The following is a 26,985-nucleotide window of genomic DNA, read 5'->3' as shown; positions in this document are numbered from 1 at the left end:
AACCATCTTCCTGCACATAGATGAGTAAAATTCTGTTATTTGTATGTACTACAATCATCCGTCTTTTGATGGACGGCTAAGCTTGCCTTCTGTCGTGAATATCGTGAGTAATGTGACAATAAATAAGTGTCTGAGAGGCTTGTTAACTTAGGTGCATACCCAGGAGTTGTATAGCTGTGTCCTATAGTGGTTCTATCTCAAGTGGGCATACGTTTATTTATTTATTTATTTATCTGGGGAGGTGCATGTCACAGTGACTGTGGAGGTCAGACGACACGTTTGTGAGGTCACTTCTTTCTTTCCACCTTTCTGTGGGTTCCGGAGGTCAAAGAGTCAACTCACTTGCACAGTAAGCACCTTCACTGCTGAGCCATCGCACTGACCCTACTTGGCCCCATTTTGAGAAACCATCGCCCTGACACACGTAGTGGCTGCAGCACTTTGCATCTCCACCAGCAGTGAGGAAGCCATGTCGGAGGCCTCTTCCTTTCCCCCACATCCCTGACAGCATTTGTTTGTCTTCTTGATGATAGCTGTTCTGACTGGGGTGATGTGTAATCTCAAAGCAACTTTAAATATTTATTGGTAGTTTTTTATTTTTTATTTTTTATTTTGAGATCTGTCTGTTGAGTTCACTAGCCCAGTTTTTGGTTCAGGAGTTTGGTCTTTGGTGTTCAACATTCGTAGTTCTTTATATTTCAGATATTAACCGCTTGCTGGGCACACAGCAGGATAGTATTTCCCCCATTCTGCACGCTATCTCTTGAGTTTGGCGATTGCTTCCTCTGCTGTGAAGGTACTTTTACTGTCGTGTCATCGCCTCTGTCACCTGTCTGGGTTGTTTGCCAGGCTCTTGGGGGCCTCTGTGTAAAGTCCTGCCTTCTGCCTATACTTAGAGTGTTTTACCTCTGCTTTCTTCCAGTAGTTCCAAGCTTTCAGATCTTACATTCATGTCTTTGGTCCTTAGTTATTTGTTTATTTATTTACTTCTTTGTGCAAGGTGAGAGATAAGGATCTAGTTCTCTTCTTGTTCGGCTGCACAGTAGTGAGCAGATATCAGCATTCTCTGGTGTAGCCTTTGGGTTCTCTGAACCACAGGACAGTACCTCCTGCAGATGGGGATGCTTTGACTTCTTCCTCCCTTGCTTGCATGCTTTTGATTCATCATCCTGTGTTGCTCCTCTTCAAGTACAGTGTGCGTAAGAGTGATGGCGACCATAACACCTTCTATTGCAGGACACAGAACAATTCAAGCTGGACTTGATCTGGGAACTTCTTCCCTGCCAGTTGCTTTCGTAGTGCTGGAAGGCGCAATGCAGGTCACTGGGTGGGAGCAGTTGTCAGTGGACTTTCCCAGCACTGGACACTGCGTGATACAATACACATCTGCCAGACAAGATGTGCCGACTGGCAAAATAGGGGGTAACTGTTCATGAGGGTAGCCAGATATAAAGCTCGATCCACAGATGAGAATGCTTCTGTAAGCCTGCTCCAATGCCCACATCTGGGCATGTCGTACGCCCAAAGTGGGAATCAGATACTGGATGTTTTGCTAAATGTGCGTGTTGTCAGACTGCCCCCAAATGTTTGTATTTATAACCGTAGATTTAGTCCTGCTTCCAGTCTTGGTCAGAGAAGCTTCTTTTTGTAGAGACACATAACTGGTAAAAAGTGCCAAGGATAAGTGACTGCTGAGTGCTCAGCTTTCAGTGAGGCAGCTGTCTCAGTTGACCCCCTTAGAGAACATCATAGACATGGCGACAGAAACAAGGCTTCAGCATGCATGAGGGAGGGGCTCATGGTGTGCCAGCCCTAACCGAAGAGCTATTCATAGTTGATGGCTTCTGGGGGAGAAGATAACTTTTCTTTGGGAGTGTGGCTACTGTTAGGTTGTCCACGGTGTTGTGGATGGCCTCTTGTCTGTGGGTATTCAGGCACCACTAATTGGATTCAGTGGTTATTGAGAAGAGGAGGAAGAAGGAGGAGGAGGAAGAGGCGTGGGGTGGGGATGGGGTCCTGACTGATGACACTCACATGCACATGTCCACACATAGACACACATTCATACATGCAATTAAAAAAGTAAAAATTAACTTAAAAAAAAAAACAAGAGGACTTGAAGCTGGGAGGAGGACGTGTTGGGGGTGTGACTCCTGGAAAGGGGAACTGTGATCCAAGATGCACTGTAAACAAGTATAAAGTCTTCAGGGAATAATTTTTTAATTCTAAAAATAATGTTAAAACATGGTATATCTTTCTTTTTCTTTTACAGAGCAACAACAAAAATCATAAATGTTGAGCAGGGAAAAAAAGAATACCTTATAGTGAAAAACTAAGGAAACAAAATAAATAAATGAAGGAGAATAAAAATAAAAGCGTATAATTTTAATATGACAAAGTAAAAACACTAGTGGAGCTAATAATAAAAAGAAAAAAATGGGAGGAGGAAGTAAAAAAAAAAGTAAGAAGACAAAACCCAAGATGGAGTGTCGGAGCAGCTTTGTTTTGGAGCCTCACACTCTGGAGACTGCCAGCTACACTCTCGGGGGAGGGGGGCAGGGGGAGAAGGGGGAGGGAAGGGGGATGGGGGAGGAGGGTAGGGGAAGGGGGATGGGGGACAGGGAGAGGAGGGTGGGGGAAGGGGGACAGGGGGAGGAGGGTGGGGAAGGGGAGACAAGGTAGGGTGGGGGAGGGGAGACAGGGGAGGGTGGGGGAGGGGCAGCAGGGAGGGGGAGGACGGCAGGTGCTCCTGTGGAGTCATGTTGTGCCTCAGGTGTGCTGGTGTTGAGCTTGTGTTGTCTGACTTCACTGTAATAGTTTTCCGACTCTGCACACCGGGACCCTCTGTTGGCCGTGCTTAGCTTTACAGCCCATCTGTGAGGCACATTCTCGGGTGAATCCCCAGAAGGGCAAATGATCTGGTAGGTGACTGTCTCCCGGAGTGTGTTGAGTGTGAGAAGCGGGCACACCGAGAGCCGTAAAGGCTGATGACCTGCCTTTGCACTTTGAAGATTCCTTAAGTGTTAATTACACTGTTGGGAGGGCTGAAGCTGTGAGTGTTTCCAGGCTCTTTAGCAGTGAACAGCACATAGGCAGCTCCAGAAACTGCTCTGCCCCTGGGCTGTCAAACCCCAGGGTCTACAGCTGGGCTGCCTTCACTAAGTGCTTTGCCATAATAGCCAAGCCTCATGCCATGTGTACTTATCAACTTGATCTGTACGCCATCACCGCTAGCAGCTGCCATTCCCCACCACTGTCTCCCGGGATGTCTTTCACTGCGGAGCAATAGCAAAGTCAATTCTGGCTCCCTCCTTGTGGTTGGTTACCATTCTCAAAGCCCCCAAAGGAGCTAATTTTCAAGCAGATAGGTTTGTAAGCATAGGGTTATTGTGTAGTTTAAATGCTGATTTCTTTACCCCTCATGTCTGGTTGGTTGCAAGCTTTGTTCTGAGAATTTATTGTCTAAATGTGTAAATTCTGCTCCCCAACTGTCCCCCTGATATGTCAGTAAAGCAGCTTACAGCCAATCAATGAGCAGGGGAAAGAATAGGACTGGACTTTCTGCCAGCCAGGGGCGGAGGAGATAGAGAGAAAGTAGGGGATTGAGCCATGGGTAGAGGTCCAAGGAAGATCAAGAGGAAAGTTCCAAAGTGCAAATATCATTGGGATGTTTGCTGGGAATAAGACAAAACAGCACAGAGAGTTAAAAGCAGACTAAAACTACTCCCATTGTGTTGTGAAGCCTTGTATTAAAAAGAGTCTCAGTTATTTGATAGCTGGGATAAGAAATAAGCCAAGAGAACCCAACACTGTTTTTTGTTTTGTTTTGTTTTAACAATTAACCTCAACATAGGTTCTCTTTCAACATACTGGCAGACCACTGCCCTCCGAGTCACACAGGGTGACAGAAAGATTACTCTTTACTGCTGACCCATCCGTTGGAGGAATCACTGTCTCACCAAAACAAGCTTGTTTTGAGGCTTGTGAGGGTTACAAACTTGTCCTGGAGAAAAGACCCCCTGTCTGTTCTGCACATGGCTACCCCCTGTCTGTTCTGCACACGGCCACCCCCTGTCTGTTCTGCACATGGCCATTCCCTGTCTTCTGCACATGGCCACCCCCTGTCTGTTCTGCACACGGCCACCCCATCACCACATACTTGAGATCTCCCTGCTGAGTTGGGTTCCGTTCATCTCGGCCTCTTTTCCTGGTGACACCTGTTTTCTCTACACTTTCTGGGGACATCGTCACCACCTCTGAAAACTTCTGTTGCTCCTTTTCTTCTCCTCCGTGGAGTGGAGTTTTCTACCTTTTTAGAGAGAGGCATCACCTTTCATTTCAGGCAGCAGGAGCAAGGATCCAGATGACTTGGGTGATAAGGAGATTGCAAGTTGGAAAATGGCGCCTTTGCAAGTGAAAACCCAAACAGGTCAGCATCCACAGGAAGATGTTTCTCTAGGGGAGTACTCACTGCCTGCTGCGACCAAAGGCATTGTATCTAACCATTCACCTAAGTGAAATTATAGCCACCAGTAAACCGACCCTGAGCCACATGGGGCTGGAGGAAGACTTAGAATTGTGTTTCTCTGAGGATGGACCAGGGTAGCCAACAGTTGTAGTGTACAGCCTCCTTGCCAGTCCTTGGTTGGAGTACACTAATTCCAGAGATGCAACATTGGTTTTCCAAGAGAGGGCGCAAGAAACAGGACATCCCCTTACTCCCTAAGATGGTGACACTAAGCTTTGCGTTTGTACTTACGGCCTCTCCCCAAAGAGAAGTTCAGATCAGAGCGCTGAGGCTTTGGGAAAAGCTTCTAGCTAGAGTGGTTGAGAGAGAAGGGAGTTTCTGTGGCAGCTTTTCCTGAATCCTCTCCGAGAACACCACTTTTTAACAGGGTTTAAAATTCTATTCATCCGTGATGACCTTCCACGTAGAACTGAGAAGGCCTCTAGGGAAGATCTGGGATGGGCTTCACAAAAACGTCTAGAGACAAGTAACCGCGGCAGTCAAGATTTGAGAAGATGAAAAACTAGTGATTTTTTAAGAACCCAAGTTTAGCCTTTTAAACGTTTTCCTTCCTTTCATGACGATACTGACTTTTCCATGTTGCTGGAAGGGGTCTGTGGGGAAAGAGTCTCATTGCCACTTTTCCTGATATGAACAGAAAGTAGCTTGTGTCAGAATCCATCCCAAGTGAAGTCACAGCTTGCCTAATATGAACCATGGTGAGCGTTTCCCCCTGATGTTTCGAGACATATGGGTGAGGTTCCCTTGACCAAATCCTGCAGTTGCTATCTGGTAGAGAGGTTGTGTCTTTCAAACCAATTTCACTGCAAAAACTGAATAGCAAAGAATTCCAACTGAGTTATGAACATCCTGAGTATGTTTTGGCTACACTTGGCTATTTCCTGAAATGTTTAGTGTGCCTCTTGTGTCAGTGACATCCATGTTGACAGCATCCTGATGAGTCTTAGATGTTCGCACCTCACAGATTCTACCTCCACAAATGGAACTTTCTCCTTCCTTGAAAGAGCACAGCACAGTAAATTGGCCCCTAATCTCATGACCAGGAGTAGAAAGAAGGTGTGTTAATCTACCATGCTTTATAAAGTAAACAGTAGGAAGATCATGGTCTTCTTGCAAATATTGGCTGATGTAAAGGACCTGCCACTCTGGTCCTCTTTGCCAGCAGCAATAGTGGCTCAATAAAAGGTCCCTACCATCTCCCCAGTGGCAGGATTGCTTCCAGGGGAAAATGCTGTGACGGTGTCTGTAGTCAGTTCCTGTCTGGCTTGTTTCTTGATGTACCTACAACAGTAGAGTCAGAAGCGGGAGCTAAAAATTATTTTGGAGGTTGTACAGACCAGTGGCGTGGAAAGGAAGCCCAGAAAAAGGTAATTTACCCCAGCCCAAATGCCAAATAAACCGTAAGACCGAAGCCCCACATACTGGCACCTGTGGCTCCTAAGCCCAACTGCAGCTTTAGAAAAAAACACAGAATCCAGAGTCTTCCGCATAGCTGTACTGTTCCTTAGTGATAAAGGGGAAGCTGGGTGTACGTGGGATTAGTATTCAGCTTTTCAATCATTAAAATCCTATTTATGTAACATAAATGTATGTATGGTGGGGAATAATGACATTTCCTACAATTTGAAATGTGCTTGCATTCATATAATGTAAAACATTTAACTTAGAAAAGTAGCTTCATTATCTTGAATAACACTGTATGTTATAGACTCATTCAGTCAACGGTGTAGAATGCCCAGGGTGAATGAATGTGCAGGGGAAAAACCAACAGCATTTGCTCTCAACTCACCAGCCAGACAGGGAGCCTGGGATAAGCAGACAGGAGTGCTACTGTGGGATTCTAGCTGTGAGTTCGTGGGTTTGGCTCCTGGGCCAACACAGGGAGGGACATTTGATGTGGACCAAGACTAAGAAGGCTCCTACAGATGGGTGACACTAGAGAACAAAGGTGACGCAGGACCAATAGCTAACAGAAGGTAAGCAGCCTGGGCTGGACGGACAAATGTGACATCACGTGGCTGATTTAAGGAGCAGGGCTTCTGTTTGGCTGTCTCCCAGGATCCTGGGGAGCTGTGCACATCACGGTCAAAGTTCTGGATCGTAACAGAAAGCGATGCAAAAGAAAGTACTGGGAAACCGCGTGCTGCAAATGAAACAGTCGAGCCAGGTTTGACAGTGCATGCCTGTAATCCTAGCACTCAGAGGCTTGCCCTGACTTCATTGCCAGCCCAAGCTGTGGAATAAGTCCCATGCCAACCAGAGCTACATAGGAAGATCCCCATCCTAGAAAGACAAAGGCAACAGGGAGGTCTGGGAAGATGGTTCAGTCAGCAGTGTACCCGCCTTGCAAGCATGAGGACGTGAGTGTGGATCTCCAGAACCCATGTGAAATTCTGGACCTTTTCAATCCCAGTGCTAGTGGGATGGGAGGTGGGGGCAGATGGATCCCTAGAGACCACTGGCCAGCTGACCTAGGCTATTTGGCAAAGTTCCAAATGGTGAAACCCTCTCAAATAAAATGTGGAAGGTGCCCTGTGAAAGACACCGAGGTTGTCCTCTGACTTCCACACATACGTGCGTGCACCTGCACACACAAACACAAACCCACATATAAACAAAAGCAAATAAAGGGATAAGATGCTGGATGAATAAACCAGTGCAAATAAAGTTATGCTACAGAGCTAGCACTCTGTTCTCTTTTCTGTGCCTTAACGTCAGACACTGTGGCGAACACCTCAGAGGAGACCGCGATGGCCTTGCTACAGTCTAGACGCAGAGCTAACAGGAATCACGACGTTCTTATCTGTAGAGCGGAGATCATCAGGGGGCCACAAGAAGTGCACAGGCTCAGGCCCTTTAGGTGTTTGCTACAGTGTCTGGCCTATTATTAACAGCTGGGAGAAGCTGGTATGTTTGTTCATCAATCAAAGAAAAGCTGACATGGAGAAAGTGGCTTTGGATGCTAAAAGTTCCTTTTAACACCCAGAGCAAAGTGCAGTTGCTCACTGTTGGTGAATCTAATTTGCTTGATCAAGCCCGCTCAAGGGAATGGCTTTATCAGCTACTGGCTAGGAAAGCCATCAGCTAGCAAAGCACATTGACTGTATACTGGAGAGGAATCTCTGCTGATTTCCATTGTTCAAGAGAATGTGAGAACTAAAGACTTGAGTGGGTAAAGTGGTACCCCAAGAGCAGCTGTGACCTGCGGGATAGTTAAAAGTAGAGGAAGATACATAGATCCACAGGTAGGAGCTGGGAACACACGCTATCCCCTCCTCCTCCTTTGTGCCTTTATGCACTTAGAGGCTTGCCCTGACTTCATTGCCAGCCCAAGCTGTGGAATAAGTCCCATGCCAACCAGAGCTACATAGTAAGATCCCCATCCTAGAAAGACAAAGGCAACAGGGAGGTCTGGGAGGATGGTTCAGTCAGCAAAGTACCCACCTTGCAAGCGTGAGGACGTGAGTGTGGATCTCCAGAACCAGTGTGAAATTCTGGACCTGGCGGTACACCTTTTCAATTCCAGTGCTAGTGGGATGGGAGGTGGGGGCAGATGGATCCCTAGAGATCACTGGCCTACAACAACAAGGGGCATTACGCTTTTAATTTGCTGTATTCGTTTGTAAAAGTGCCCTTAGTTCTTAATGACTGAAGATATTTTTCTTACTGGATTTTTTTTTTTTCCATTGTGCCAGATTGGAAATTTCAAATATAGTTAAGTGGTGTCGATTTGGTTATATCTAAAGATTATGTCAAACTTAGATTTATTATCTGCAAAATGCCCATCTCGGTAGAAAAAAAATGACTATGGGAGGGGCTGGAGAGATGGCTCAGTGGTTAAGATTGCTGCCTGCTCTTCCAAAGGTCCTGAGTTCAATTCCCAGCAACTACATGGTGGTTCACAACCATCTGTAATGTATTCTGATGCCCTCTTCTGGCCTTCAAGTGTACATGTAGGCAGAACACTATATACATAATAATAAATAAATAAATCTTAAAAAAAAAATGACTATGGGTCCCCATGGACAGTCCTAGCCAAGGTGCTCCAGCCACTTTTCAGATGGATGCTCATTTGCTCATGAGCATGTTGTCTTGGGTGCCGTTGCGAGTCTTTTCCTGTCTTGAGATCAAAATGATGTGTTAAGAGTGGTGCCCACTAGTGCCACTGGCCCATCTGTGGCCAAAGGATGGGCAGCCCAGGCTCACCCAGGGGATGGCACCACTTTTGTCTGCCCTCATCAGACCTGAGCCGTGAACTAGAATAAAACAAAGTGTCTGAGAAATAGAAGAGCTCTGTTTGAATATTCTGTAGAATAATAGGTTTGCTCTCTGTGTTCTGTTCGGTTAGTGTTCCTATATCCCGCCCTGTAAGCGCGAGGACCAGAAGAACTTGGAAAGCGTCATGAGCTGGCAACAGTACTGGAAAGATGAGATCGGTTCCCAGCCATTCACGTGCTATTTTAATCAGCATCAGAGGTAAATCGAGGGTTACATGTGCGTATTAATGTTGGTCGTTTGCATGATCTGTTACGTGGGTAAATCATAGTGTGCGCCCACTTGAAGAGATGTGCAGCCTGGGCGTAATCTCAAGTGTTTTGTCGCCTGGAAGCCCCGTCCCTTCTAGGATTAAGAAGCTGCTTCCCGCTCTACTGGGTGGGAGGCAATAAAGAACACACAGGGCACAGTGAGAGGAGACGGGGTGGGGGTGGGAGAGGCAGGAATGGGGGAAGGGAGGGAGAGGAGGGAGGGAGGGAGGGAGGGAGAGAGAGAGAGAGAGAGAGAGAGAGAGAGAGAGAGAGAATATCTGTACCCTATGGATGCATTACCAATGGCGGTGGCTTTGCTGAGGGGCACTGGGCACTGTCATCATGTTCCAAGAGTTACAGGCTAAGGGCCGTGCAGATCTGTCAGCATTCAGACTATATCAGTTCTTCACCTGTATCTCTTCTACTCTGACGAAATAGCAACATGTGTTCACACCATCACAACTTGACCTTCCTTGGAAGCCCTCACAACACTATACTTAACCATGTCAAGATGATCCCACGGGTCAGAACACTTGCCGTCCCACCCAGAGTAGTTATACTAACTTGATTTTTCAAGATTTATTGTTGGGCTGCTCCATGATTCCTTCAACCCTTCTCTTCCTCACATGATCACTCTCTTAGTGAATGGCACCATCATTCATTTGCTTACCTAGCCCAGAACCATCTAAGTGGCTCGTACTTAATTTCCTTCTTTATTCTCCTGACACTGTCTGTATTCTGCCTCCTGTGTGACTCTTAGATCGGACCTGGATGTTTTTTTTCCCTTGCTGTCATAGTCTAATACATCCTGTCACGTCTATATTGTGCCACGCCAGGCTATTCTCCACGCTGCTGCCCAGGCCAGCTCTCTAGCACAGGAGTCTAATTGGGTCCCTCCTGAGAGTTCTCAGAATAAAATCTTGCATGTCTTGGCATAGTCTTGATGCCAGTTACCTGTTGCTGCATAGCAAAGCGCCTGAAATCTTGTGGCTTACTGCAACCGCAGTGGCTCTAACGCTTCTGTGGGTTGGTGGCGCTCATATGTACTAGGCACGGGCTAAAATGGGTATGTGGTCCAAAGTGGCTATTGGTTGTTGATAAATATCCACACTTCTTTCTTTATTGATGAAGATCCTCAGTGTGTGTTCGGAGAGCTAGAATATCTTCCTTACGGCATGGCAGTGTGGCAGCTTCACTCAAGGGAAGAAGATATCAGTTCTAGAGTGAGAAAAAGTATCACCTCTGACACATTCAATTGGTCAAAGTGAGGAACAAAGCCAGCAGGGCTCAGGGTGTGTTGATAGAACTACCCTCCACCGCCCTACCCCTTACCCCTTAGCCCCTACCCCCCTACCCCCTACCTCCTACCCCCTACACCTTACCCCCTACCCCCACCCCCCTACCCACGCCCCCTACCCTCTACCCCCCACCCCCTACCCCCTACCCTCGCACCCGGCCCCTTGACGCCTGCTCCAGAAGATTTGTGGTCACGCTTAGGAATAGGATGTAGTTTGCATAGGTCCACATGTTGCAGACAGGCGAGTGTCCACCTGTAGAGCGTGTCTTTCTGGACTTAGCAAATTTCACAGGAACAGTTCCTTTTTCTAGACCTAAACATATCATAAGAAAGACTAATGAGAACACACCCTTGAATTCCAATAGGACGGGCCACCTAAGGGACAGGATACTCCTGAGCAGATTCAAGAACAAGCCAAGGTGCAGGCTGCCATGTTTGTCTCACATGGCATATCTTACATAGATATCTGTGTACAACTTTGTCCAAGAGCTTTGGAGTCCTTGATTCACATAGTATGCCAAAGAGTTTTATAGTTCTTCGTTGAGACTGGAGAGATGGCTCAGTGGTTAAGAACACTGGCTATTGTTTTCAGAGGACAAAGGGCTTGGTTCCCAGGACCCATGCAGTGGCTTTCAATCATCTGTAATTCTAATTCCATGGGATCTGGCACCCTCTTCTGGCCTCTGGAGCACGAGACATGCAGGTGGTACACAGACATGTGCAAGCAAACACTCATACACATAAAAATGTGAAAATAATAATAATAAAAATAAACACCATCGACTAATTACACGAGACTCCCCAATGGTCAGCCCAGGTATCAGCATTTTGACAAACATGAGCCATGCACACCTAACACCCTTCGTTGAAATTCTCCTGTTACACTTGGTGTGCCCACCCCCCTCTCCCAACTGCGTGCTCAGTACAGATCATGCCCACACTCTTTGTCTTTGTTTCCTTGGTGCCTAGCCCAGTGCCTGTGTCTCCGTGGATATTTGGTGAATGAACAAATGAATGCAATACTGACTTAAGTGAATTCTCTGCTTCCAAGAAATGAGTATTCGTTGGTGAAAACAGATGCCGTGTAGATACGAGGATGATGTCATCAGCTAGTAATAAAAATGGAAAGGCCTTGCAATGGGGTGGCTGCACTGCAGCAACCAGGGCTTGAAAACGGCATCTTAGGTACAGTGAGTGTTGACTGTAACCTGAACAGGTAGCTTGGGGTTAGCTGTCTAAAGGGGCATTAACATCATACTAAAGACAGTGTATTTTATAATACAGGCACTAAAAAGTCAGGTGAAGCTGTTCAGATTTTATTTTTAACCAAAGTCTGACATAAGTAGACTTTCAAATCTAGGTAGTCTCTGACTCCTCCTGTGTTGGGTACTGCGTGAATGCGTGATGGATATGAAACATGAGCTGAAAGCAGACAGGAAGGAGAACAGGGCCTTTGTATTCTTGAGTGAGTGTTTTGTGCCACGTGAATGACATTTTGTTGAGATCACCTAATTTCTTACAGTAGTTGTGAATCCATGTCCCATTTAGCTCATAGGGAGGAAACCAACTCTTAAGAATGACGTAACTGACTCAGGGCTTGTAGCCAGCCACTAAGTAAAAAAAGGAAAGTCAGTTGGTCTGACCTCCAGTGCTCCTTCTCTTAGCCTTCTGCTGGTCCAGATAAAGGTCTTTGGGGGCCTAAATGATGGTGGTAATGGAGGAGGTGATGATATGGTGATGGTGGCGGTGGTGGGGGAGGTGATGATGGTGATGGTGGTGGTGGGGGAAGTGGTGATGGTGATGATGGTGGTGGTGGTAGGGGAGGTGATGATGGTGATGATGGTGGGCGGGAGGTGGTGATGGTGGTGTTGGTGGTGGGGGAGGTGGTGATGGTGATGGTGGGGTTGGTGGTGGGGGAGGTGGTGATGGTGATGGTGGGGGAGGTGGTGATGATGGTGAAGGTGGCAGTGGTGGTGGTAGAGGAGGTGGTGATGATGGTGGTGGCGGCGGCAGATGTAGCAAACGGGGATACTGTATCCAAAAAGCATTTTAGTGTAAGGACCAGCAGACATTGACTTCATGGCAATGTATGTGCTGAGGGAAAGGAAGGTCTCAAATTTGCCATGAGATTACGGTGTCGTCCAACTGTGAGTATGCTGAATTTGAGGCACTTACTCCTAGTACACTCTAAAGATACTTCAAAAAAAGTTCAAAGTTTCAACTAAAAGTCGAGGAATAAGAGATGAGGAGCAGCGTCACACAGCTCCTGAACGCCTGGACACACAAACTGTCATGAGGCAAGGAGAAAGAACATATCCTGAGAACACAATGAGAAGAGAACAGTGACTGACCGCAGTTCAGTCATAGGCAAGGAGATGGAGGGGGAGTGGCCGGAAGGTGGGAGGGAAGTCACAAGAGAACAGCACTTTGGAAGGGTACACAGTCCTGAAAGAGAAAGGGGTCAGTAAGAAGTGTTCTCAGAAGTCCTGGGTTTGGCCACAGTAGGTCCTGCCTCAGCATACAGACATAGGAATCATTTTATATTCGGCCAAGTGAGACTGTGAGGGCAGCTAGTCAGGGCACCAAACTGTGAAGCTAGCTAGCTCTCTGCACTGAAGAGGCAGCCTACAGTAAAGAAAACATGTCTGCTGATCACATATCTGGTAAGGGGTCATCGCCAAATATGGAGGGAGCACCTACACGTTTTCAAGGGGGTTAGGGACTTGAAACGTTTCTCCAGATAGACACAGAAAGGCTGACAGGTTTGTAAGTCATTGTTTATCATCTGAGAAATGAAATTCAAAACCACAGTCAGTTATCACTTCACCCTTCCAGGATAGCTACTGTTATTTAAAAAATAAAGTTAAAAAAGACAAGTCCTGGTGATGGCGTGGGGCGACAGGAGGCTCACCATACTCAGGAGGGACATTCAGTGGAGTGGTCATGGTGGGAGGCTTCCATATACTTAAAAGTGCCATACCCCCAAGAAATTCCACTTCTGAGTATTAATTTCAGAAATAATACTTGAAATTAGGATATGAAGGGTCACAGCTCTTCTGTACCATGCACTGCTGTACTAAGTTCCTAGCACCTCTTTGCTCCACCACCCACAGTAGCCAAGACACAGAAACACTCTGAATGCTCACGGAGAGATGACTGGATAACGAAAACATGGTATGTAGCAAGTGCCACACGCCAGGATTCTCAGCTGCTTGGGAGCCTAAAGCAGGGGGGTAGATTGAACTTGAGACTCTGGCCAGCCTGTGCAACCTACTAAGACCCTCTACCCCACGCTATCTTAAAACAACAGGGAACACAGAACAAAATACAAAGGAAAATGTGGCATATGCACGCAAAAAAAAAAAACAAAAAAAACCAAAAAAAAACCAAAAAAAACAACTACCTTTAGAAAGGATGGGTGGCGAGCTGGCTTAGCAGGCAAATGTGTGTACCGCCCAGCCTGATGACTGCAGTTCACTATCTGGACATTTCACAGTAGAGCAAGAGAACTGACTCCTTCAAATTGACCTTTAACCTCCACAGGCATGCCCTGATGAGCGTACTCTCTCTCACACACACATGCCTGTGTGTGCACACACAAACAAACAATAAATAGCACAATGTTAAAAAGAAGGGAATTCTGTCATGTGGCAGCATAGTGAACTTTGAGGAAATTGTTACTTCCATTGAGACAGGTCAGCCACAGGAAAGCAAATGCTCCGTTTTATTAGGTATTTGAAATAGTCCAGTTCACAGATGACGAAGTGGAATGACAGTAGTTACTTGGGGCTGGGCTGAGGGAAGTGGGGAGTTACTGATCTCCAGGTGTGAAGTTTCCCTCCGGGGAGATGAATGACTGCCGGACAGCTGTGTAGGCCTCGTACCTGTAGTCAAACTACAAGCAGTTAATGCTTCAGAGTTTGTCAAGCTATAGCAGGGCTGAGGCCCATACGAACACACAGAGGCTGTGACAGCAGGCATGTCCCATGCGAGTTCAAGCCCCACCAAAATCCCAGATACCTCTAGTGTTAATCTTAGTACAGTAATTTAAGCCTGTCGTACCCACATTGGGATGGTGGACACACATTCGAGATCCCTGCTATTCCCTCAGTCAGAGCCATCCCGTCTGCAAACTGTCAGGTGTAGACAGAAATGAGGGTGGCTTATCACAGCCTGGCAGCAGGACGCTCTTCTCAAGTGACTCCGGGAGAGCAGGAATTTCAGTTTCGTTTCTCCATCCTGACATATGTAAGAGGAAACAGGAGAGTCGTTGGGACGTGAGATGGCAGCTTCCTGGTGCCATCCACTGAGGTGTGTTTCTTACTACTGCCACATGAGGAGTTAAAATAGACCCACGGTATCCACTCCCAGATGCTCTTGATGGGGGTGAACTTTATATTTAAAGCGACCTTTAGATTTCACACAATTGCAGGAAATTGAGAGGCACAGTTACCAGGAACTTCCATTTTTCGAGAAACCGGTGTTATTTTTAAAATTTAAGCTAGAGATTGTTGGAGTCTTCGCCTTTCCATCACTTACTGAGGTGAAGCTGCGTTCAGGAGGAAAGTCGTCAGGGCTGGGCGGCCACCAGCCATGGATGGTCAGCCCTTGGGGCCTCTGCATCACTTCACGCCAGGGCTCCATCCATTCACAGTCTCTTTTTACCCGACAGCAGTTTGCCTCCCTAATCCTTGGTACCCACGGTCTTTCTAATGTGTAGAGTGTGCATCTATAGTTCTATAGTTTTTTTTTTCCTTTTTTATTTTTTTCCTTTTTAAAATTAATTTATTCAGATTACATCTAAATTTTTATCCCCTTGCTTGTCTGTCTCCTCCTGTTCCTCCCTCCCTCCCTCTTTCACTCTAAGGTAGGATTAATAATGACCTATATACCACATTTTCCTTATTGGTCCCCGAGCTTACCCTTTGTTCAGCAAAACTCACCTTAGGGCCCCCTTAACAAGCATGCTCTGATGGTAGACAGGGGACTGTACTGGCTGCACAGTGAGGACCCTGTCCTCTTTACCTCAGCTGCTTAGCGCCCAAAGAGGAGTGACGTTCCTTGCAGAGGGTTGTTCACACCACCTGGTTCGTGTGAGTACAGGGGAGTTCACAGCTCATAGGCCTGTGCTTACAAACCCTCATCTAACGAACGAATCCAGCCTAAGCCTGTGTCATCGCTTGAATTCTACTGCAGCTGCTTGGTTCAGACATCTACATGGCTGAAATGGCCCCTCACTAGTCTTCTTTTCAGCCTTGCTCTCTCTCTTGACTCTCTTCCCTTGACTGGGCTGTGTCTCGTTTTTTTAAGACTCTCTTTGAGCCTATCATCATCATCACCACCACCATCATCATCATCATCGTCCTCATCTTCTCCATCATCATCCTTGAGTAGTTTTTTCCCTCCTACTTCCAATCCAGCTACAAATTCTGGTTTTGAGTTATGTGTTGGTCCTGAGTCAAAAGTAAATAAATGAAAAGATAAAACAACAATAAGAGAAAGCAGGCATGGTCTCCGCCTTCCTGGAGCATGTGGCTTACAGAGACAGCATTGTAGCTTTTAAAAGTCAGGTGAATGCAACAAAGGAAGACTTACAGGCACTGCTCTGAGATGTGGCATGATGGAAGATTGCAGACACGAGTGCCTCATGTTGGTAGAAACAGGTGTGACTCAGGGGGTAGCTGGGTAAAAGCAAGAAAGAGGAAGACTACCTCAGAGTGAGGTGCTGTGGAGGACATGCTTTCTGAGGCAAGGAAGCTTCATGAGGCCCTGTGAGGTTGGAGGGCAGTGTGTGCATGTGAGACAGTGTGTGTTGTGAACACTGGAAAGAAGTTAGGCAGGGCTTCAGCTTTACCCACTGCCTGCTCTGCTCTGCTCTAACAACTTTTCCCCCATAATGCCTCTGTCTCTCTTACCCTGTTCCCTCATCTGGAGACACCCCCATCATTTTCACTACTAGGAATTGGCGCTGCACAGCGGTTCTAGGAGGAACCTAGGCCCAGCCATTTCCTCATGCTATGATTCCGGGGCCATTCATTTGCCTGTGCCTCAGTTCTTCCTTGTGCCATCTTAGACCTTGGCTGGGGTCTATTGCCTGCTTCCTTTCTGTGTTCCCAAGTCACCACGGTTCCTTTTCTCATACTCCCCAGGGTTAGATGTGCATGAACGTTTGCCTCTTGCAGATTAAGAATTGCTTAAAGGCAGCAACCACGTGACGCCAGGTGTCTGGGTTTACACTGCTGTGCCCTTGACTCGCTGGTATTATATGGTTGAATGGCTCAGCTTCTGTGTCTTGGTTTCCTAGCCTGTGAAACGAGAATGCTTTTATTTGGGTTTTGATAAAGAGTCCGTCTGCGGAGCAGTACATCCTCAGTCATTGTTATCTATGTTTGTGTCCCTTCGGTTTATCCATTCGTAGCAGGTGAGAAACAGTTGTGCGGAGTCTGCCTGTTCTCTGGTTGGACGCTTGGCCATTGACTGATTAAATAAATGGGGGTTTGTTAATGGATAAAGCAATATAACACGCGTGCGAGAGAGAGTCTGTTGCTCAGAAAAAGTAAATATGCTATACTTATGCCACTGAATGGATATGTTCTAATTCTAGGGTGTATATTTTTACCCTTAGCATTTTAAAGACAGATGAACATAACAGCCTGAGTTCAGATGAGTAGAAAGCTCTGTGGAGCATAGTTTGAGGGCCGTTAAAATGGAGAATTAAAACCAATTGATCAGAAAATTCCTGCTAGCTCTCATGGACCTTAGTTTCCTCACCTATAAAATTTGATGGACTGGCGACAAACTGGTTTCCACAACTCCTTTACACAAGCTGGGTGATTTTATGACTCTAATTCTGAGTCTTGTGCATTCAGAATAACTTAAGATGCTTTATAAAGTCCTAATTGTGCAAGAGAAAGGCAGGGAAGAACCAAATGGCCGACGGTCTGGAGCCTGTCAGTGGAAAAGCAGGTAGTGCCTCATAGTGAGCGAGTTTCCTAAGGATGTGCTGTAATTTACATCTGCGCTTCTGAATACATTTATAACTAGCATAGTAAGAAATGCTTGGTTGAGCCGGGCGTGGTGGCGCATGCCTTTAATCCCAGTACTCGGGAGGCAGAGGCAGGCGGATAGCTGTGAGTTCGAGGCCAGCATGGTCTACAAAGCGAGTCCAGGACAGTCAAGGCTACATAGAGAAACCCTGTCTTGAAAAACCAAAAAAAAAAAAAAAAAAAAAAAAAGAAATGCTTGGTCGTTTGTAATTTGCTTTCATCACATCTTTGCATTCCAAAACAGATTTGTTCTAATAACACCTTTATTTTTAATATATTTATGGATTGAATTTAACTGTATCACTGGTAGTGAAAATTTTCTTTCTTTTTTTTTCTTTCGGTCTTTTTCTAGGACAAATTACTAAAGAAAAAGTCTTCTCAAGATTAATTTGCATAAAAAATGGGACCTAAAATTGTAATCTACCTTTTTTTTTTTTTTTTTTTTTTTTTGGTTTTTCAAGACAGGGTTTTTCTGTGTATCCCTGGTTGTCCTGGAACTCATTCTATAGACCAAGCCAGTCTTGATTTTGGAAATCTGCCTGCCTCTGCCTTTGCCTCCAGAGTGCTGGGATTAAATGTGTAAATCACCACGCCCAGCCTGAAATTTTAACCTATTTAGGCAGGTAGGGGGATGTGTGTGTGTGTGTGTGTGTGTGTGTGTGTGTGTGTGTGTGTGTGTGTGTGTGTGTGTAAGCTCATGCCATGCCACACTGGAGGTCAGAAGACCACTCTCAGGAATCAGTGTTCTCCTTCCTCCTTGCTAAGGCAGGTCTGTTTTCTCTCTGCTTCTGCACTGTGTAGCCCAGGCTAACTGGCCTGTGAGTTCTGCCCCCTGACTCAGCCAAGGAATCCCGGGGGTACAGATGTCCACCACCATATCCAGCTCTCTTATGTAGGTTCTGGGGCTCAAATTCAGGCGATCAGGGCTACACAGCTGCGGCATTTACTTCCTGAACCATCTCTCTGGCTCAGATCTGAGTCTTGAATAAACGGTTGAATTAGTTAATGACTATGCTTTATGTTAGAATTTTCATTACTGCCAGGTGTGGTGGTGCACACCTTTAACCCCAGCACTGGGAGGCTGAGGTAGTCAGATCTCTGAGTTCGAGGACAGCGTGGTCTACAAAGGGAGTCCAGGACAGCCAAGGCTACACCGAGAAACCCTGTCTCAAAAAAACAAACAAAAAACAAAATAACAAATAACAAAACAAACAAACAAAACAAAAAAACAATTAACCAATAAACAAAAAGACACAAAACAAAAAATTTTTCATTACTAATGTTTTCTACTTTCTACAAGATATTCCTTAATCTTTAGTTAGAGACCACCTTGACTCGATAGTTCTTCTTTTTCTTTTTAATGAGCACATTAGCTTTCTCTTCATACGTTGAATTCCCTGATATCTGATGTCTTAAAGAGCAGCGCAGTGAACCTGGGATCTTACCCAGTGTGAGTCTCCCACATACGTTTGTGTCTCCTTCCATATTGAGCGATTACGTCAGAATTGAAGGCTGTGTTTAGTCTCCAAATCTGTACTTTTAAAAAAGTAGTGTTTGCTGTCTCCAGCCAAGCTGTGGGGTATGCATGGAATTCATGCCAACACTCCTCCTTAGTCTGATATCTCAACACCATGCATTATTTAAAATGTGAAATTGAGAGTCTATTTTCTGATGGCTAATCAAAATGTCTTTATGCCAGCGAGTTCATCTTCTAAAGGGCTTTTATCATCATGGCAACAAAATCACAAATGTGAGGTTATCAAGTCACTTTTCATTTAAGACATTTTATGCAGCGTTCAAAGAGAGCCCTGGGAGGGGGGTGGGGTGGGGCGGGGGTGGGGGCGGAGGGTGGAGATTTGGGAGGAAAAATACAAGAACCATAGGACAAGTAGGTCACCGAGTGCAGTCCCATCAGCTGGTGGAATGCAGGGCAGGGCTGCGCGTCAGGAGACTTCAGTTCTATGCATAGCTCTGTTCTTGACTGAGTGAACGACCTTGGACTACTTACTGAAGAGCGTTCACCTCGGTGGTTTCCTATTAGGTGCAGTGGGGCCAGCAGGTGTTTGTGGCATATGCAGGGTGTATGTGGAACTCACAGACCCACAGACTGTCACAGCAGGGAGACCTTTTCAGCCATTTGCTCCAAACCTTTGTAAATAAAAGTAATTTTTTTGGCGATGCTGACATTGATTGCCAGGCAAGAAGCAGAAGCATCCTAAGGCTTGGTAGGGGTCGTTTTCTGCTCGCTCGTCGTTTGCGGGGATACAGTCTGTCAGGTTGGGGAAGGCATGTCACCAGGAGTGAGACTGCCACTGGTGGATTAGGCTGAGAAGTCCGGAGGGAGAGAGCAGACAGGAAGTGGCGCCAGACTATAAGGCAGTGGTTCCCAACCTTCTTGAAGCTCTGACCCTTTAATACAGTTCCTCATGATGTGGTGACCCCCCCCACCCCCCACCCCCCAGCACAAAATTACTTTCATTGCTACTTCATAACTGTAACTTTTGCTACTGTTACAAATTGTAATGTAAATATTTTTGGAAAAAGAAGTTTACTAAAAGGGTTGCGACCCACGTGTTGAGAACACTGCCACAGGTCCTCAGGCCCTAGGGCCTCTCCTCCAGGGAAGCTTCCTACTCTCACCGTGTCCGCAGTCTTCCATATAGCAACAGAAAAACAAGCAGAAGGCCAGACATGGCGGTTCCCACCTCTGATCCCAGAACTTGGGAGGCAGAGGCAAAGGCAGGCAGAGCTCAGAGCTTGAGACCATCTTGGTCTACACAACAAGTTTCAAGCCAGCCATGGCTACTACATAGTTAATACTCTTGAACACGTGAACCCATGGGGCGACATTTCATATTGAAAGCAAGACAGATATCCAAGAAATAAGTAAGTAAATAAATAAATAGTAAATGCCTACCACATCACTTTTCTGTATTGGAGCAGCTCTGATAGCCATGAATGCCCCCTGCTCTTCTTTCTCCTCGGCATGGCTATCCCATCTTCAAACATTTTTACTTATCAAGGACTTGTATTTTTCTTTTCTTTTTATTAGTTCTTGGAGAGTTCCATATCTCCAAGCAAATAATAGAAACAGAAAGTAACTAAGGTCACAGGGAACCAGCGACGGGTCCATGGGAAGATACTGGCAGCAGAATTTCTCAGTGGCAAAGTTTCTGGTGCCAGCTGAGGGCAGTGGCAAATTCTATGTTGCATGCACTTTGCCACAGTCAGAAGACATCCGTCTTGCTTAGTGCTGGAATCTCCCTCACTATAGACACAGACGGCTGTCTGAATTTCATGGCAGGCATATTAACTTTAAGGTTCCTGGCCAGGGAGCAGCAGGCTGGAGCACACACCTTCCCACACGTCCCTTTGCTCCTCCTCCTGCTGCTGTTTCTCCCTTTGCTCCTCCTGCTGCTGCTTCTCTCCTTGCTCCTCCTCCTGCTGCTGCTTCTCCCCTTGCTTCTCCTCCTGCTGCTGCTTCTCCCCTTGCTTCTCCTCCTGCTGCTGCTTCTCCCCTTGCTTCTCCTCCTGCTGCTGCTTCTCCCCTTGCTCCTCCTCCTACCCCTTCTGTTTCTCCTCCTCTTCTTTTCTTTCCTTTTTTTTGGGGGGGGGGTTGTTTTCTGAAACACACCCTTGCTATGTAGACCTGGCTGGTTTAGAACTGTGGCATTTCTCCTGCCACTTCCTCCTGAGTACTGGAATTGCAGGATGCACCATGCCCAGCGGGGAGGCCCTTTTTACTACGCCCTGAGCTGGCCTGTCTCTTGAAGCAGAAACTTTGTGTCACCACTGGTGAATCTAGACACTAAAATGGGGTTCAGGACGCCCTGTAGGCCGTGAGTTCTGAGTCTTTGTGACAATTGTCACCTCACTAACAGCTGATAATAAGGTGTCTTCCTTTCATGTGTGTTGTGTATGCGCTGCTCTCTCCTACTCCCTTCTCTTTTTTTCAGTGCTGGAGATGAAAGAAAGCGGGGATTTGTGGGCGTGGTGGCACACGCCTTTAATGCCAGCATTCAGGAGGCAGAGGCAGGTGGATCGAGCAATGTGAGTTTGAGGCCAGCCTGGTCTACAAAGTGAGTCTAGGACAGCCAAGGCTACACAGAGAAACCCTGTCTTGAATAACAAAAACAAAAACAAAAAAGAAAGAAAGAAAGAAAACAAGCAAGCAAGCAGGGACTTGGAGTATTAGGCGCATGCTCCACGCTTCTCTGAAAGGAATGTTCTCCCATTCCTAAACTTGTGAGATTTTTTTTCATTCTGGCCTTAAATACAAGAACTGTAATTTATTTTTCTATAAATATGTATTATTGATTTTAATGGATATTTAGTCTGATGATTATTTTGAACCTTGATTATAGTACCTATTACACTGTCTATTTCTTCTATTTCAACAGGTAGTTGTGTGTGTGTATGTGTGTGTGTGTGTGTGTGTGTGTGTGTGTGTGTGTGTGTGTGTGTGTGTGTATGTATTCATGTGGAGGCCCGAGGTCAGTCTTGGGCATTCTTTCTCAGGAGCCATCCACCTTTTTTTCTTTTCTCACTGGCCAGGGAGCCCTAAGGATCTCTCTCTGTCCCTCCCTCCCTCCCTTCTTCCTTCTCCCCCTCTCTCTTCCCCCTTTCTTTACCCCCCCATCTCTCTCTCCCTCTCCCCCATCTCTCTCTCTTTCTCTCCAGTTCCCCAGTACTGGTGAGTCCAACTTCGTGCCACCATGCCTGTCTTCTTAAGTGTAGGTTGTGGGAATCAAACTCATGTCCTTGCGCTTGCAAAGTGCCTGCCTGCCTGAGCCCTTAAATACCATCATAATTGTAAGTCAGAGTAGCTTCAGTTCCCTCACCCCACTTATTCAGAAAGATGCTAAGGACCAATGGGACTTGGGTACCGATTTCACACTGCCCCATGCAGCAGTAGCCAGTACCTGTCCATCCTGCTTCCTGTGTATGATGGAGTGCTAAAGGGCTTCATATATGTTAGCCCCCTACTCTGCATCACACCTCAGGCATGATGGCCACTGTCCTCGTCCTATGCTTGGCAGAACTGAAACCCTGAGAATTAACTGGCCTACCTGGCAAACTACATACCTGGCAAATAGCGGCCAAGAGTTAAAAGCTTTTAAATCAGAGATTAGTGTGCCCACATCTAGAGGGCAATGAGATGACTCAGCTCGGGTACACAGTGGACAGCAGGCAGATCCAGTGGTACTAATCCCCTGTCCTTACACAGCTGTCTCCTTAAAGCCTGTGGATGTCTTCCGACAAGTTCTTCATAAAAATATATAGTAGGTTGTTGTAAGTTATACTTATCCTATGGAGCTGTAGACTGCTGCAATGCATTCTTTGCTTCTAATTTTATTGTGGTACCTCTTACCTGGCTCCATATATATATATATATATATATATATATATATATATATATATATATATATATATATATATGATTTATATATTTATATATTTTTAAAATCAGCTTCTAGACCTCCCTATTTTGCTCTCCTCATGTTTGAGATCAACTTCAATCCTCTGCATCCAGAGTCTATCTTGTTAACCTCCCTGTTGAAGAGTCACTAACAGCGACTAGGATTCTAGCCTGTGTTGGAATAGGAAAACCACAAGAGTCTCTGTTAAGTCTAACCTATGAATCATTACTGTAAACACTTTTCTGTGGTTACTACTGATAGCAAAATAACCAGAAGCACCAGCCTGACACATTTGAGCCCTTTCATGTGCGTGCCCTCTCCAAATAAATTATTTATGGATGTGGTCCCCACAGCCTATATTCCTGTCCGCTCGTGCCTGCTTACAGGGAGTTTTCTCCTCAACCCCAGGTATGTTTAAGCACCCCTATTTTATTATCTCCGCACTGTGTGCAAATGTCCGCTGCAGCGTGAAATGGATTTTAGCCGTAAGGGACAGCAAGCATTCCCAGAACACCTCAAATAAGCATGTGTCAGTGTCGTTGCTGGGTGGTGGGTGTGTAGACAGTGTGCCTGCCCTCACGTCTCCTGCTGATGGGCAAGCCAGCAAGTCGGGGTGGCCCTGATGCCTGCCAGTCGTAGGTGTTAAGCAAATGCCAAGTGGCTGACTGGAAGAGAACCAAATCCCAAGAAAGTCTGTTTAAATGCCCAAGTATATGTCTAGAAACTAACTGTACTTTAGATGTAGAAGTCTCTAACAAGAGAAGTCTATGCACGTCTGTCTCGGGTTCTGTGCAGCTTTGAGGCTCCATGCTATTGTCCTTGCAGCACCATGGGCAAAGAAGCACAGTCTGTCTGGGATATTAACACTGGCGAGATGGCAGAAGAAAAGAAAATGGATCTCACTGGAAATACACACTGCTCACTGCGTGGAAGTTTGATGTGGATTCCAGACTCTTTTTTAACCATGTTCAGATGACCAGTCTGCTGTTAGTTATTTACATATTATTTATTAAACACTGGATATGATGTGCTACAGGGAGGAAGTTAAGCTGCTTGCACACGCAGGTGTGGTTACTCAGTCATACGTCACCGTGTTAACTGTTGTGTATGCTTCTCAGCAGAACTCTTTTTGTAGAAACACCAAAGAGCAACGTCTCATGCAGGAATAGAGGCTCAAAACTAATTCATCTAATTTTATTATTCAGAATTATTTTAATATATGCTTAATACATTTTAACTAAGAGACATAATTTCACAACAGACGGCAACAAATCTGAGTGTAAAGCTATTATTCATGTACCCTGAAGCATGTAATTTAGGTGTCCAGACACATGAGTCATTGGTAGCCTAGATAGAAATGCTAGCCTGTTTCTCTTTTCCTATGTACAGTAGAAAAGTTTTAAAAAATATATATGCACACATATATTTATACATAATATTTAATAATAATAAATATATATTAATAAGTATTTAATATAAACATTCAATATTAAAACTTTATATTTTACTTTAATATAATATATATAAGTATATACTTTTACATATATTTTTGTATACGTATATATATTCTACTAATTATTTAAATTAAAAGTAGCTGCTTGGTGCACTATATATTGTAGTGGAACAGGCTTTCAACCCGTGGGAACCGCGTAAAGGGACAGCATTATAGCTCGAGGTAACCCTCCTCTCAAGCTTCCAAAGTACAAGATACTACTCACTTGGCCTTTTCCAACCCAAGGCACAGAGTTACCTTTGCCCACAGCGGCCAGAGCAGCAGTGCAGCACTGACGTGCCAGATGGGTAAAAGTGGGGAAATGGGCGAGTGAGTGGGTTTCCTTCACTGAGGATCTTACCACAGGGAGTCGGACTTGGCCGAGCTGAGTCAGTTATGAAGCGAACCGCTGTAGGGTAAGGCAGGATAGATGTGTACCTGTCTGGGCCCCTTTCCTGTGTGTTCAACTCCATTTCACAGCATGTGAGGCCAGAATGGGGGGGACGGTTACCCAGGAGGAGTAGGTTTGAGGGGATCCCTCAGGCAAGGTAAAGCACTTCAGCAGGATAAAACAGAAATTGTCTTCTGGAAAAACAGAAACTATTACACAGTTGGGGGAGGCTGTGCTAGACAGGGATTTTAAAAACAAGCAGAGACGGGGGGGGGGTGGGAGGGTGTGGGGGAAGAGGGTGTGAGGGGGGGCCTAGGCTCAGTCAGCGCCTGTGTTTGATTCCCAGAAGGATACAAGTATGGGGGAGATACCTGTTGTGGCGACAGATGCTTTTAGTTCTAGCACTGAGGGCGCAGCGAAGATGGGCAGACCCATGGCGTCTCTAGCCGCCAGCCATACTCAGCAGGTTCCATGCCAGTGAAGAGACCCTGTGTCGTGGTTAAGGTTACTACTGCTGTGATGAAAACACCGTGACCCAAAAGCAGCTTGGAAAGGAAACAGTTTATTTGGCTTATACTTCCACAAGTGTGCCAGGAACCTGGAGGCAGGAGCTGGTACAGAGGCCATGGAGGGATGCTGTTTGCTGGTGCATGGCTTGCTCAGCCTGCTCCCTTATAGAACCCAGGACCACCAGCCTAGGGATGACACCACCCATATCGGGTTGTGGCCTGCCCCATGAATTATAAATGAAGAAAATGCCCTACAGGTTTGCCTACAACCTGATCTTACAGACGCATATTATTATTATTATTATTATTATTATTATTATTATTATTATTATTATTATTATTATTATTATTATTTTGGTTTTTCGAGACAGGGCCTCTCTGTGTTATTCTTGGCTATCCTGGACTCGCTTTGTAGACTAGGTTGGCGTCGAACTCACAGCGATCCACCTGCCTCTGCCTCCCGAGTGCTGAGATTAAAGGTGTGTGCCACCGCCGCCCGGCCTAGAAGCATTTTCTTAATTGAGGTTCCCATCTTTAAGATGACTTTAGCTTATGTCAAATTGCCATAAAATTATCCAGCACACCTTGTCTTGAAAAATGTGAATAGTAAACAAGAAATGGGCCCCCAAGGTTGACTTCTGCCCTCAGCCCACATCCACAAACACGCACATACACACCCCTACACGTTAACATATGCACACCCACTCCTAAAAGGAAAAAAATAAGCTGAAAGGAAAGCAGGAAAGTCAATATGATCACTTGTTTTGGAAATTATCTGAAAATAGTTGGCACAATCTGTGAAAACACAAGTAAATACACATGGACTGTTTAGGCAAATACATCCATGGCATTTGCAGTTTCAGACAAATATACATGGCCTTTGAAAGGATCCCCTGGAAGTCTAGGGTCTGTCTTGTTTCCCTTCCTCCAGATTGCTCAGCTGCAACTCGGTGGCATAGATTTCACTCCGCGCTTTGAAGTCTTCTTGCCGTCCGTCCCACTAACATTTGTTGAGTTCACATTCTGAGCTTAGCAGGATGCACTGCACTTGTAGGTCCGGGAACCCCAGGGACACCATCCAAGTGGAGCTGACTTTGTGGGGATCCCTTGGATGTGGCTGAGCTTGTGTTGTCCAACCCCCCCACTTCAGCCTTACTACTGCAGAAGCCCTTGCCATCTTGATTTTTCGCGAAGGAATCACGGGGAAGTATTTCCTGATCTACTTTTACATGCCATCTTTCAGCTGCACCCAGTATGGCCAGTTGCATTCAGACAGGAAGGCTATATCGTGACATTTGAGGGGATCCCTTACCCTGTTCATTTCCTTGAGAACCAAGACGCTGAGGCTCTTGCCAGCCCTGCAGGCATCCAATGGAATCCCTGCTTGTGAGCTTATTTTGGGTCCATCAGCGTGTTTTGTCATCTTCTCCCTGGAAACGGTTTCTCACACCCACGTAGCAAGTGTGCGATCTGTGATTATTCTGTGTCCTCCTTGCCTGGAGCGAGGGCCGAGGACATGATTCAGCTTAGGGAAATGACACAAAATTCAGCTGCTGGGAGAGATCTTTCAGAATGGTCTCTCTTGGTGTACAGCCACAGCCACACCCTGTGTGTGCAGACCCTGCACTGGAAACACACCTATCTGAGCACTAAGTTCCTAGGTCAGGGTGTTGGAGGGGTGGGGGCAGGGGACGCAGAAGACACACTATTGCTCTCTTGCTGCTGTGAGAAAATACCTGACATTTCTGCTCACAGTTTGTGGGTTCATGCTCCCAC

The 26,985-nt window shown here is 46.0% G+C and overlaps 1 protein-coding gene across 1 annotated transcript in view; it reads left to right on the top strand.

Moving 5' to 3' along the window:
* The window catches only part of Kcnmb4 (potassium calcium-activated channel subfamily M regulatory beta subunit 4), a 57,290-nt gene that overhangs the window by 17,947 nt on the left and 12,358 nt on the right, over window positions 1-26,985 (top strand). The window contains exon 2 of the mRNA XM_051139761.1: window positions 8,877-9,004. Coding sequence (XP_050995718.1) covers window positions 8,877-9,004 — 128 coding nt within the window. The remainder of the gene's footprint in view (window positions 1-8,876; window positions 9,005-26,985) is intronic.

Source organism: Acomys russatus, chromosome 31 (genome assembly GCF_903995435.1).
Source record: "Acomys russatus chromosome 31, mAcoRus1.1, whole genome shotgun sequence".
NCBI classification, from domain to species: domain Eukaryota; kingdom Metazoa; phylum Chordata; class Mammalia; order Rodentia; family Muridae; genus Acomys; species Acomys russatus.
The sequence above is the reverse complement of the archived record's forward strand: the minus strand, read 5'-3'. Positions and strand labels throughout refer to the sequence as shown.